The following is a 14289-nucleotide window of genomic DNA, read 5'->3' on the forward strand; positions in this document are numbered from 1 at the left end:
AATCGGACTCAACTGTGTTGTGTCGTCTCAGGCCTGGACGACTGCCTGCAGCAGTACATCAAGACTTTTGAGAAGGAGAAAGTAGGGGGAGACCAGCTGCTGCGCATCACCCACCAGGAGCTGGAGGATCTGGGCGTATCCAGGATCGGCCACCAGGAGCTCATACTGGAAGCTGTGGACTTACTGTGTGCGCTGGTGAGTCCAAGGCTTCGCTTACATCTCTCTACTCACTGCTGCTACCTTTGAGTCACAGATTGAGCTTTCAGACAAATAATGTGTGTCTCTGTGAATCACGAAGTAGGAAAACTAACTTATTTGTTGTAAGATCAACAGAAACGTAAGAAAATATTGTGTCCCTGCAAAAGCTTTTCTATGCTTTGAACTTTTCCCACATTGTGTAGTGGCTCTTATGAAGGTCGCTGGGAACTCCACATGCTCTGGCCTTTATGGAACAGAGGCAATAAGAAGCCATTGTTGATCCAAGATGTCCTACTTTATGTTAGCTATTTATGTATAGAGGACACCGCAAACTTGGGAAGCAGCTGCTCTGGTCAAGTGAGATCAGATTAACTTCTTGACCTGCCTGCAAAATGCTTTCTTGGGTGGAAAACACTGAATATCCCCCCAACCCCCTAAACATAACTTCCCAGGCTTGAAACACAGTGGTGGCAGCATCAGCTGAAAGGACTAACACAGGAGAAAGCTTTACTTTTGGTTCAACAATCCTTCTGAGAAGAAGCTACATCTTATTTCACATTGGTCCAAAACGTGTGGCCTTTACAGTCTGACTTTGTTGTCTCCTTGTTCTTAAAGGGGCTAGCTCAATTTGCTTTTGTATCCCACAGGATTGCTCAGGTGGAGGTTGTTGTATTTACTGGATGTAGCTCCAGTAAGTTCACTTCCTTGTATCCATCTGTGCACTGAGGGTAAAGCTAGAGCCGCAGAATTAAAATGTTGGAAATGTGAAACCGCTTTGGGTTCCAGTTTAAAAATTTCCCATGAGATAAAGTTATCAATCTAATTTTGTTTTCTTAAAGCAGGCAGATATTTCTGCTGTCATCCTTTACTGGCTCGTTTTGAGGTAGTTTATGCACTTACTTGCTGTCAGAGATACAGACGTTTGCTGTGTGTCAGTGTGAAACACCGTCACTCTGCTGATTTGACTAATGAGCTGCTATAGTGTGAGAATGTATCCCCCTCATAGCCCTAACTCCTTCCTTGAGCATCCATTGTTGCTCTTTAAACGATGCTGGTGGGATTACATCAGTAACGATAAGAAATAACATCATAAAACAAAGTTTTCTGCTCAGAAGAGGAGGATCATAAATGTAACATTCTGTGCAGTAAAATGAGTTTGTAGACGCACTGTTTGGTTCAGGCTGGAGTGATTTTACAACAGGCAACTTCAATGAATTTTAAATACCAGAACTAGCTGAGATCGTTTGAATTTATGGAGGATTTTCTCAAAAACTGTGTAAATTATGTGCACACACCCCCTAGTGACAGTTGGATAAATGTCAGCCACACACGTTGTGCAGCCATCAACAAGCTTAGACTGAATATTTGATGTCATTAAAACTGGTTGGTTTCCAGACATGGTTTTATCCTGTAAGTGAAGATGAAAGTTTGGTTTTCGGGAGGCCATTGAACGAACCGTCTAGAACCACTTCTGTGTTTTTTGTGCCTTTGTCCAGTTGGAGCATCCGTTTATGTCCACGTTTCAACCATCTAAGCTGTTGATTTGAGGTTGAAATGAAACATTTAGAGGCCGCCCTCACTCTTCATATCTCTACTCCTTTTGGTTGTTCTGAAACATCCCGACCAGCTTCCGATTCACCAGTTTGGGTCAGATGCTTCAAGCTCCCAAACACACATCAGAGCAGATTTTAGACGGATAAAACAGACTAACATTAAGCTTCTGGGGTGGCCCTTATCCCAACCCTAAAGAAGATTTCAGCAGTATGTTTAAAAGCAAGAACTATGCCAGGAAGTTACTTTTAAGGAGCTTATCGATGAAAACATTTAGGCAGAGAGGAAAAGGTTTGTGTTAGCGAATCAGCTAACAGATACGACTTGGTTACAGCAGATCTGTCAGGAGGAATAGGCCAAACTTCCTGCAAACCTCTATGAGAAGCTTGAAGAGAGATATCCAAAACACTGTACATAAATAAACTTTATTATGTCATTTTATCAGTTAGGAAATGTATGTTAACTTCCCAGTTTGAAGAATGTTTTAAAAATATTTATATTTTGTCAAAATTCTGGTATTTAGCAAATAGACTTTATATTGGTAGCCCCAACTGACGTAAACAGAAAATGTTTAATTTAATATTAAACAGTGAGGACAAGTCTCTCTCTCTCTTTCTCTCTCTCTCTCTCTCTCTCTCTCCCTCTCTCTCATTTTAAAGCTCTAAGAAATATGGAAACTGTAATTACTCCAAGCAACACATTTCCATTTTCTTTCTTTTGCAAGTTCTGCAGGATAAAACACAAATTTATTGATGAGCTGACATATGGATTATGTGTGGAGTAAAAGAAATGCACATCGGTGTGAGTTAATCCCAGAGATCAATGGAGAAACTGGATGCAGATTTAGTGGGCTGAGGTCGTAGATGCTATCAGAATGTGAACTCCTCTCATCCTTCATCCCTGCCGGGAGGGGGCCACTCGCCGGCTCCAAAGCCCCTTACGTAACCGGGATTTAGTTTTAAGTCTGTCAGGCTCTCCTGTATTAAATATGATTAGCAGCCCTCCTGCTGTCCCCTCTCCTCCTAAGAAACCCTGACAGGAAAGACTCCACAGTTCCTGCACGTGCAATTTGCACCAAAAATGAGCATTAGCTTATCTGTATAAAATCAAAGCGACAGCTGGTTTAGATTGTTTTGTTTTCATTTCTGCAGCGTTTTTCTTGGGGACCCAATCCGCCCGAGGCTTTTATAGAGTTGTATCAGAGCGACAATAAGTTTGAGTCTGATGTGTGAAAAAAAAAATAAAAATGGCTGGAATGCGTCATCATCGGTGAAACAAACTCTGACGAACTGGGTGAACGCAGAAGGTTTTACTCTCCCCTCTCTCCTCTAGAATTACGGTTTGGAGACTGAGAACTTGAAGACGCTTTCTCACAAGCTCAGCGCGTCTGCAAAAAACCTGCAGAACTTCATCACGGGCCGGCGGCGCAGCGGCCATTACGACGGCAGAGCCACTCACAAGCTGCCCAACGACTTCCTCACCTCTGTGGTAGACCTGATCGCTGCTGCCAAGAGCCTGCTGGCGTGGCTGGACAGGTGAGACTTGCAAAATGATGCTGCTGGATAAAGTCATCCATCCATCCATCCATCCATCCATCCATCCATCCATCCATCCATCCATCCATCCATCCATCCATCCATCCATCCATCCATCCANTCCATCCATCCATCCATCCATCCATCCATCCATCCATCCATCCATCCATCCATCCATCCATCCATCCATCCATCCATCCATCCATCCATCCATCCAGTTTTACAAAATCATGCTTTTGCTAAACGTAAGAGACAAGATTTAGAAAGCAAAACTACGGTCAGGTGTTTCTGCACATTTATGTTCTCCTGAAATTATTCAACCCCAATTGCAAATTACATCTACTGGCACAATAAACAAGCTATAGCAGCTGCTGCTGCTTTAAATAAATGTGTCAACAGTAATTGAAATAATTTAGCACAATTAAGATTACAAGTATTTTCTAAAAACCAAACCAGTCTTTATATTGACAACTGAAGTCATGTACATTATTCACCCACACCCTGACAAGCATTCTTAGCATTTCAGAACATTCTTTTGCTTTTATGACCTGCTGCATACGTGATTTATAGCCCAACTTTTGGCATCGTTCTTCAGGAATCGGCCAACCCCTAATGGGGAAATACCTTCAGTTCCTTAATTCATTTTCCTGGGTTTGTTTGCTGCAAACCTTTATTCCAGCCAAAGTCCAAACCTCAGGGACTTTTTCTGTCTGACAACTTTTAGATCTGGATCTGCCAGGAAGACCTTACATTAGTCAATTCAGCCAACAGGTTGATATAAAAAACCCAAAACTGAACAAGTCTGTTTTTATGTGGCTTAATGTCTTGTTTCTCCATGTGCACATGCATAATTGTGGACAAAATTAGACAGAATAAATGCAGAAAACTCATCTAGCTTTTAAATCCTATGCAAATACGTTGGTTTAAAAGCATGGAAACTGAAGAACATCTACATATTTACTCATTTTGTGCGTATTTGTTGATAGCAAGGCCGTTTCTCCCACCGTCGTGCGCATCGTCGAGTCTCTGAAATGTCTCCACCATGTTAGCAGTGATTCAATCTGTGATGAAGAACGGTCTAATGGTTCATTTCAGGTGCTCTTTCTTTTTCAGGTCACCGTTTGCTGCAGTGGCGGATTACTCTGTGACCAGAAACAATGTGATCCAGCTATGTCTCGAACTCACCACGATCGTGCAGCAGGTGAATGAACTGTGCAACATCACATTGCGACGTACGTCTCATGCCCTCGACGCAACTTGACCCACATGTTACGCTTCAAGCGACATGAAGCTGTAGGACCTATTCCTACCATTTTCACTGTATTTAGCTATTTATTATGTACAATATACAAAGTTGAAAACGATTATCCTATCTTTTTTGAAAAAGCACTATAGTTAAGCAGGGGTGAAAGCTCAATATAAACAATTTACTGCTTTTAGACTTTTAATCTAAATTACAAAAAGTAGATCCAAAGATTTAAGATCTTTATTTATTGTCAGAGACTTACTAATGCTGTACTATCAGCTTTATTCAGGTAGTGAATATTCATAAAACTTGAGACTGAAGTGGAGGTTCACCTTCCAGTTGGGCATAAAAATGGTTTAGATCATCCAAACATATTTAAATGTAGAAAAAGTTTAAACCAAATAATGTGTGACAAAGCTTATAGATGTTCCCTACCTGATCTGCCTGACTTGGAGAACCAACTTGGACTGAAAAGGTCCAAGTTGGTTCTACAACATCTTGATTTAGTGCTGAAAAAAAGAAGAAAAAAAAAAAAACGCACATCAGACTTTTCACATTTTCAGTAATGTTGAAGGCATTTTCCCTCCACTTTATGCACTTCTTTGTGTTGATGTATCATAAGGAAACACATCTATAGGTTTGTAGCTCTAATGCCATATTATTGGAAAGAGTTCACAGAGAGGAAATCATTTCGAAGGCTCTGCATTCGGTTGTTTATGTCACCGTTTCTGCTTCTGCTCTCGGACGGCGAGGGATGGCAGTCACTCATCTCCGTCTTGGTAACTAATGAGAGAAGTGACAGTTAATGGTCTCTGTGGAGGATAATGTTTATCTGGAGAAAAATTAAAGCGATAGAACAAATTGAAAGGAGGGGCGGGTGGGGGGAGTTAAAGAGGCCAAATTAGATGGAGCCGAAGACTGATAGAGAGGAAGGCTAGCAGAGAGCAAGAGAGAGACCTGCCTCCGCATTGGTGACTCATTTGTTTGGTGTTTGTGCATGCCTGTGTGGGAGGGTTGGTTGGGGAGGGGGGTTATGGTGTAGGTGCCAAGCTGCTCAATTTCTTCTTATATCCACCTACAGCAGAAAGGCCAATAACTCCATTTTAGTCTAATTCTCTTGAGGTAACAGATTTTTTTCCCTCTCTCTCTGAATATTCCCCAGGACTGCTCTGTGTACGAAACTGAAAACAAGATCCTGCATGTGGTGAGTTTCTAACTTTGTCCCGCTGCACTGAACGTGAAGTCACCTTTCGTGGGTTTAAAGAACGCACTCGTCCCTCGTTTGTCGTCCTCAGTGTAAAACTTTGTCCGAAGTGTGCGACCAGATTATCTCCCTGTCCTCGGACCCCATGGTGTCTCAGTCCGCACACCTGGAGGTGGTGCAGCTGGCCAACATAAAGTCCGCCGAAGGCTTGGTAAGACTCACCCGCAGCCACGCTGTCACTGTAAAATGCTTTTGTGCTATAAAACGGCACTGTGTTCCTGGAAAACACTCCATGTAATGTTATATTTCCATACCAACTTCAACCTTTCATGCTTTGAATATATCAAGGTTTCAAAAAATTAGGCCGAGGTTGTAACAAGCAGTGCAAGAGCATTTTTACCAATGTTTGCGAAATACCCTCGGTTTCCTGAAGAACCCTTCTAGAGGCTAGTAATCGTCTTCTAGAGGCTAGTAATCATCTTCCGTGCTGTCATGTTCAATATAGAGATGAACCAATGTGACCGAAAGGATCCAGGTCTCAGTCCTTTCCACTCCACCCTGACTGCCGATTCGTCTGGCTTCAGGGTTTTTATTCGAATAAACAGCAAGCGCCACAGAATGACTAATAATTAGCCGGTCAGCAGCAGACTAATGCCGCTGTCAAGCTGGGTTCAAGTGGATGCATTTGTTTTTAATGATTAGTGGAGGGGTACCGAATCCCCTCCCCCACTGAAATGAATTGTGGGGGGTTCACTGGCAAACATAAGTCATGCAGTGAGGCAGAGTGGGTTGATTTCAGCTTTGGTACTCTTACAGCAAGTTAATACGCAAGTTTTTTTTTTTTTTTTTTGCAGAAGTGCAGCTTGCAGACTGCAGCAACTGTCTTAACAGTCTGTAAATATGAAGGTTAATAGCCGAGAAACTGGTAAAAATCAAAGATGGCACCTTGAGCTCTGAGTCTGTGATTTTGTTCATGCAGTCACTACCAAGGAGACACACACATCCCAAATCATGAAACATCATGAAACAATCCGTAAATATATATATGCCAAGATTTTCGCCATGCATCTGCTCAAACTTTATTCCATCAGCTTGTATGGAAATGAACATGAATTGAGATATAGAGTAATTTAACATTTCTGTTCTAGTTTGTTAAAAGGTTTTTTAGCTGTTCATATTTGACCTGCAGTAGATAACTCCTTCTTTTAGTAACCAGATTATCTCAGAGTGACGGGGTGGGTATTATGGGGTTGAGGGTTCAATAACAGAGCAGACTGCTGTGTCAGAAACACCATAGCAGTTCATGTTAAAGTTGTTTTACAGCTTACATTGGACCGTTATTTAAAAATAAATGTATGGTTTTGACTAGGAAATTATAGATAGGAGTCAGTGCATCAAAAATAAACACGCCTGGCTTCATTTAAATAATCATTATTTTCTATGCAAGTAAATGTGACAGCAGTTTAAACATAAGGAAAGTTTGCAGAAACCGCAATGATTTTGTTGAGATTTAAATTGTTTTAAGAGAGTAGGAAACTGCTGTGGTTTCTTGGAGATTCTTCACCTTATGGGACCAACTGGTCTGGATTTAAACTAAATGAAGACACCAAGAGCGTTTTCTACTGTGGGTAAGATAATAACTACTACACTATAACATTTCTGAATCATCCCTTTAATATGTAAAGTTATGTTGAATTGTTTTCTAGGTTGGTGTAAGTCAGGAAAAGACTTCAAAAAAATGTAAAGTACAACAAACAGACTACAATCAATGCTGGGTGATCATATCTACTAATTATAAATATTGTAACAGCATGACTCTCAGCAATATCTTTTTGCTTTGATTCAAATTTAGCATGATTGTCCTTCAGCATCTCTGACTCAGTGAAGGTATTCCCGTTCTGAACAACAGTACTAACTCTACCCTTTTATAAAAAAAATAAAAAAAACATAGACATTGCTGAATAAAAAAAAAAACAAAAAACAAGCTAGTTATTCCTTATTAGCCATTCCAAAGCAAAGAAATGTCTCAGTCTGTTGGTTATTTCCTCCAAAAAAGGAAGAGACATTTTTTAATTTGTAAAATAAATTTGATTTTGAAATTTAAACATAACTTCTAGGTGGTTTGAATCACAGAAACCGTTTTTTTTAATCTGCAGAAACGTAGCTTTACTGGTTTGCTTGGTCCTCTGCAGCCTGGGGTTTTCAGACAGGAGAAAAGTGCAGGTTGAAATATTGAGGTCAGTTAGAAACGCTTTACTGTCCAGTGTCCGATGCAGCTCACTGTAGTGGCTCCAAAACTGGGTTTTGCTCAGCTGATGGGCATGTGAGTAATCTGTTAATATGAAACAAAAAAAAACAAAAAAAACATGCATGTTGGGCGCTTTGAAATTAGACAGAGAGTGTACTGCAGCTGCAACACTTGGCAAACATGCGTGTCTTTATTGTGGATAATTATTTAGCAAAACAGAAAAAAAAAAGGAAAGAAAGAATCCGTTCTTCCACTGCGTAGCCATGAGCAGTTTGTTGGACTTTATCTTTGCATTGACCTACACTCAGACACAAGCTCCCTGCTCGGGGCCACAATAAAAGCCCTGCCCCCACACAAATGCCGGGACTGGGCATGAAAGTTCTCTCATCCATTCAGTGAACCCTGAACACAACAGCGGGCCAAGTGGCCTAAAAAACAAATCTCTTCCACTCATCTTGAAGCCTGGCATGCCGCTTCTGTGCGTTTATGTGTGTTTCTTAATCTCTGTTCTTGCCCCTTTCCTTCGTAAAAGCTTGGAGTTTCAGCACTTTTGCAAACGGTGTTTTTGCAGATTGATGATCTTTCGTGCTTGTCTTTTGCACGTCAAGCAGATTATTTCAAATTCACAAGAACAAATTGCTCCACTGTTTTGCAGATATCCGTGAGGCTACACATTATTTTGAGTTCCTATGGTTCTCATATGTCCATTAATCCATATTGGTGTTATATTCTTTCAGGGTATGTACATCAAATCAACATACGACGGCTTACACGTGATCACCGGGACGACAGAAGGAGTGAGTGCTCGCCTCTTTGTTTTTACTTTCGTCCATTTTATCGTCGGTACACATGTAGCGGATGTGCAGACTTAAGTGTGCCTTTTTTAACTCCTTCTTCTCTGGATAAGAATTGCTCTTTTGAAATCAAGTCAGATTGAAGGCGGAGCCTAATTTGACCAAAATGGTTGTAGCTTTTTTGTGATTTGTCTTTGCAGTAGTTTTGATTATTATGAAGCTGTTACTACTTCCCTGATTGATTGGCATTTCTGACAAAGACTATGATCCATAACTGATCGAGTAAAGTGAACACTTTTCTGCTGTTATGAACTAATAGTGAGGGATTTTATTTTGTTGTTATTTTAAACAAGTAGTGTGTGGTTCTCTATAAAGATGCATGCAACAACAATGACCTCTGTCTCCTCATCAGTCTCTGGCTGATCGTTGTAAGAAGATCCACGCTGGAGACGAAGTCATTCAGGTCAACCATCAGACAGTCGTAAGTCCAGGCTGGTTTATTTTATTTTCCTGTCTCCTGTCTGAATTTGCATACAATTTGTATTTTTTCTTTTCTCAATCTGGAAAAAGTTTGCATATAATTAATAGTTGTTTTTTTTTTCAATCTGCACACCATTTATGAGTTGAAACATAAAGCAATCATCTCTTCTGACTGTGTCTTTGCAGTCCTTTTAATAACATTTATAGGTCTTTGTATCCATAGTGGTGAAGCGCTGCTATCAAGTTATTTGATGATTATTGGGAATAAACAAGTGAACTGGATGGATCTGTTTTGCTTGCTGCATTGCCCATTACAGATTACTTTGCAATATCCAATATACAACACTTTACAAGAGCATTCATAGCCCTAGAACTTTTCCACATTTTAATATATTTTATTAGGAATTTATGTGACATAGCATATAACTGCCTGTGCTGGTGGGTAACTTTAAAATGACAAATCAAGCTTTTGGGGGGTTTATGGAAAGATTGAACTGCAAACAGGGCAATCGTGGAATAATGCGTGTAAAATGCTAGATGACCTTTATAACCTCTCACATACAGAAACCCATGTGTCATTTTCACACTCTTCTTTGGTCTGTCCCATAAAACTGCAATAAAACACAATAAGGTGGAAAAATCCAGTGTTCAAGTCAACGTGCTTAGTGGTGTTTCTTCTTAAGCAACTCTCTGTCCGCCCACGCAGCTAATTTACATAACAGTGAAATGTCTCGGTTTGCTTGTGATACACCTTAGAGTGATGACATAAACTGCATCCCCCCATCCCCCTTTTGCTGCACGCAACCGTGGAAAGTAAAAGAAAAACAGAGGAAGAAGGAGAAGCACAAGCTTTAGAAATATTCTTTCCTGGATTCAACATAGGAGAAACATTCAGGCATCTGAGTATTTTCCTGAGGAAAACAGAATTATACATTACTTGGTCAGAAGAGGACATGTAGAAGTTGAATTTATTATATTAAAAATGACAAGAGTTAAGGTTTTATGAGTTACTCAGGTAATTAAAGAAACTGAGCCATTACAAGTAAAAACGCCTTGTTAGTTCTCTTGCTGCAACATTACCTAATCTTTTCTGAATTTGTCCTTTGACATGACTGTAAAAAAGTGCAGCCTCGCGACAAAATACGCAGTTTATTTGTGAATGAAAAAGGCCTCCTGCAGTGCAGAGTTTAAATATAGCCCCTTTTGTGGAAAAAAATAATTGCTGCCTGTGTGTGCAACAGCAAGATATGTAATAATTCCACAGCTGCTCATTTCAGTCAGCTCATCCACCGAATAGAGGCTTTCTTATTAAGAATGTGGAGAGAAGCAGCGCCGATTTGGGTGTCAGGACTCTTTCATGTCACTGAGGCATACAGACGTTCAAAGCATCTAAAAGTTCAGAGGAGGAAACTGTTAGATCCTCATTATCAAGAATCAACAGAAGTACCCAAACATTCAGTTTTTTAACCCGTCAGTGTTTTTAGCTGTTAGCTTCATGCTAACTGATAGTCTGTAAAAGCGGAAAAAAACGTCTAATCTTGTCATGAATAGCGGTTGTAGAGTGGTGAGGCAGACGAAATGGGCCCAGGTAGTGATGAGAAATTATTAATTTAATGGTGAATCAGTCAGTACAGTAATCCAGGCAGCACAAAACTGGTAGCAACTGGTAACAATCACATAGACAGCGAACAACTTGACGAAGACCCAGCAAGGAACACAGGTGGGATTAAATACATAGAGGGTAATCAGGGAAACGAGACACAGCTGGGAGCAATCAAGGCTTAGACAGGACAACAGAGACTCGCATAGAAACCGAAATAAGCCTCAAATGTAGGTTGTATAGATCGCGGTTTCCCTCAAATAGAATATCTGACATATCTTTTATGATTTCTATGGTATAGTAATGGTGTATACATGGCAACGTTGTATGTCCTGATGGAGAGGTTGATGAGAGAGGAGCAGCTCAGTGGGTTTTGACAGCTGAGGCGATACTGTTGGTAAACACATTTGACATGTCCGATGATCCAAAACAGCATTGTCACTCAGAATGAATGTTATAACAGCATTCATATTGTTACTGCCTTTAATTTGCTGTGGCATGCAGCTATGAACAAATAGAGGTGATGCTGATTGATCCTGAACGTGGCAAGAAACCGTTGATTTAGCTGGATTGATTTTGATGTGTTTAGGTGGGCCTCAGTTCATAGCAGGGCAGAAAGATCACAAAACAAAATACAGAGGAGTTGGAGAAAGCTCTTTTGGTCAATTAAATGCACCCCCCCCCCCTTTGAAAGGCAAATTAATAAATTTCAAATTTTTATGAAAAAAGGTTTTAGAAATGGTTGCGGGATTTTATTTTAGCAAGGCACCTTGAGGTTGAACGGTTTTGAGAGTTTGAGAATAAGTAAGAGCTGGTCACTAATATCAAACTATTTAAAGATGTTAAAAAGTTATGTGTCAAACTGAAGGCACGGGGGCCACATCTGGTCTGCCGTAGCTTTTTATGTGGCCATTTAAACTCCAAATTACAACAATAAGTTCTTCCAGTTTTCACAAATCTGCAAAATTCAATTCATGTTATTGATATGGCGGGTAATAAAAATTCACATTTAACATCAGCGCAAATATTGTAACAATGTCTTACAAACATTTCTAAATTGGCACCACAAAATCTGTAATTTTGATTGCAAAAAAAACAACAACACTAAAACAATCACAAAATCCTAGAGGAACAGCTATTTATTTATATTTTAACAATTTAATGGGTCTTATCAATATATTCTGGAACAACTGGCTGATATAAATTAATATTAAAACAAACTTTATGACAACAGAATAATGAGGAACATCTGAGAAATCTGTTCAGAGGGAAGCTGATATTTTATAAAATTAAAACCACAGGACCAAGCCTGGAAGCATGAAAACAGCAAACCAACCAAAATATAGCATTTACAGCGGATAATAAAAACACTGTCAAGCAATCGAACCAAACAAAACTCCCAAAACAATAGTTTAATTTCCTTAGAGATATATTTTACATTAAGGCATAATAAAACAACAGCAGAAGTAAAAGAAATCTGCTTTACTTATGCTTTGTAAGGAAAGCATAAGCAAAGCTTTTTCCACTCTCTGGAACAAATGTGTGAAGTAGCTGTCGAGATAAAAAATGACTTTCAGAGAAACACAGTGATCTCTAGGTCAGAGCCTGAAAAATGTTTGGTATCTCAGGCTAGTTTGAAATATGGACCCAAGACGCACTAAGCTTTAGCGCAGGCATCCAGCAGGCGAAGATTTCTCTCCCCAAACTGGATCTGGCATATTTAGTTCAGCAGCAGGGATTGTTTGTCTGGGCAGGGTCTTTCGGTTGTACTAAATATTATAAGGAACCGCTTAAAGACGACTTACAACTAGGCATGTAACTGCTAGCATCACACAGCAGGAGACAAAACCACTGCAGAGGACGAGGTGGACTGGTTTGGTCTTTAATTTCCGTTTTAACATCAAAATCTACATGGAGCTTAAAGATTGCTTCGTTCTTCTGCATGTCTTAACCATAGGGACCCAAAAAGTGCTATTAAAAATACAGAAGCATGCAAAACAAAATGGCTTCCTTCCAAGTTAATTTCCCCATAAGTCGGATTAGACTTTCAAACATAAAAAAGTTTTCACACCTGTTAACTTTAACCACATTTTACTACATATTTGAGCTATTTTGGTGGGATTTAATGTTACAAACTAACACAAAGTACCATACGTTCAAAATGGAAGGAAAATGAAACATTGCTTTTTCACTGTTTGGTAAAAATCATCATTTGTTTGCAGTAATTACTAAATTGCTAAATTGACAAATGGTAAGTTAGCATGGATCTATTTATGATCTATTCACTGAATCAAGTTATGTTTTTCTTTGGGGATGCTCTTTCTTCATCATGTTGAGACGATGGAAGTACAGGGCAATCCTTGAGGAAAAAAACAGTTAGAAGCTGCAAAAGACTTGAGAGATCGACAGTGAAATTGTGTGGATCAAAATATAGTCTTATGCTAGTATGGCCTAGTCAAAATCCATTGGGAATGTCAGATTCTGAGATTTTTTTTTGTCTGGATCTTAAAAGCTGGTTGAGACATACCACAGAAACTGTTGCACTTGTCTTTGCAGCAAAAGTATTTAGTCAATGTCCAGATTTAAGTCAGTGACTATATAAAAATAATACATCATTTTTCTTACATTTCACAAGTATGTTACTTTGTTTTGATCTGTCAACATGAAGTCCATCTAAAATAGGCAGAAGTTTGTGGCTGCAGTGAACAAACGTCAAGCAATACGAGTAATTCTTCAAGGCACTTTAGCATCTTTAAACTGAATTAAATCCCTTCCACTAATTGGCTGACTACACTCAAATATGGATAAATCTGACACATGCAGATGCTGGTGTGTTTCAAGGCTATTCTTGTTTGCTAGGTGGGCTGGCAGCTGAAGAACCTGGTGAACCTGCTGCGTGGGGACCCTGCAGGTGTCACCCTAACGCTGAAGAAACGCCCACAGAGCACGCTCACATCCACTCCTGCTCTGCTCAAAAACATGAGATGGAAACCATTAGCTCTGCAGGTACAACGGCAGCTTTCGCTCAGTCCTGTGTGATTATCTCTGTCGTTTACGTGTGCTTACTTCTGTGCATCCGTCTTATTTGTCCTCAAAATAAGAGTCGCCTCTAAAATGGACAAATTAGAAAACAAGGAGAGGGTTGTGGGAACAGGAGAGACAAAGGTCGTGCAGGAAGAGTTTTCCTGGAAACCCCCCTAGTGTTTGCCTTGGGGATTGTTTTAGATATTAAAATTGTACTCTGTCATTCAGATATGTGCTATATTTAACACTCACAAAGCATGAACAAAACAGATTGTTGTTGCTAAATTTATACTTGTGACTAATTAGTTGAGTGCTGTGGCATCATTCATTTAGATGTCATCATTTCATCCCTAAGTGGCATCTGTTGTCCTACTTCAGCCAATCTAGTTACATTATTAGGACAGTGTGC

The 14289-nt window shown here is 39.8% G+C and overlaps 1 protein-coding gene and 1 long non-coding RNA gene across 8 annotated transcripts in view; both read left to right on the forward strand.

Annotated features, from left to right (window-relative positions):
* Positions 1-14289, forward strand: part of LOC103145626 (connector enhancer of kinase suppressor of ras 2-like) — a 37760-nt gene that overhangs the window by 7784 nt on the left and 15687 nt on the right. For 4 of the 7 annotated variants that reach the window (XM_016677003.1, XM_016677007.1, XM_016677004.1 and 1 more), the window contains 8 exons: positions 32-195; positions 3082-3284; positions 4380-4485; positions 5693-5734; positions 5826-5945; positions 8720-8779; positions 9189-9257; positions 13716-13862. In XM_016677003.1, coding sequence (XP_016532489.1) covers positions 32-195; positions 3082-3284; positions 4380-4485; positions 5693-5734; positions 5826-5945; positions 8720-8779; positions 9189-9257; positions 13716-13862 — 911 coding nt within the window. The remainder of the gene's footprint in view (positions 1-31; positions 196-3081; positions 3285-4379; positions 4486-5692; positions 5735-5825; positions 5946-8719; positions 8780-9188; positions 9258-13715; positions 13863-14289) is intronic. The other 3 variants (XM_016677005.1, XM_016677009.1, XM_016677006.1) reach the window with 1 other exon arrangement.
* LOC107837487 (uncharacterized) lies at positions 5952-8084 on the forward strand. The gene is made up of 2 exons (XR_001663496.1): positions 5952-7362; positions 7441-8084. It is a non-coding gene; the product is annotated as an uncharacterized LOC107837487 (long non-coding RNA).

The sequence above is a fragment of the Poecilia formosa genome, unplaced genomic scaffold, assembly GCF_000485575.1.
Source record: "Poecilia formosa unplaced genomic scaffold, Poecilia_formosa-5.1.2 Scaffold145, whole genome shotgun sequence".
NCBI lineage: Eukaryota > Metazoa > Chordata > Actinopteri > Cyprinodontiformes > Poeciliidae > Poecilia > Poecilia formosa.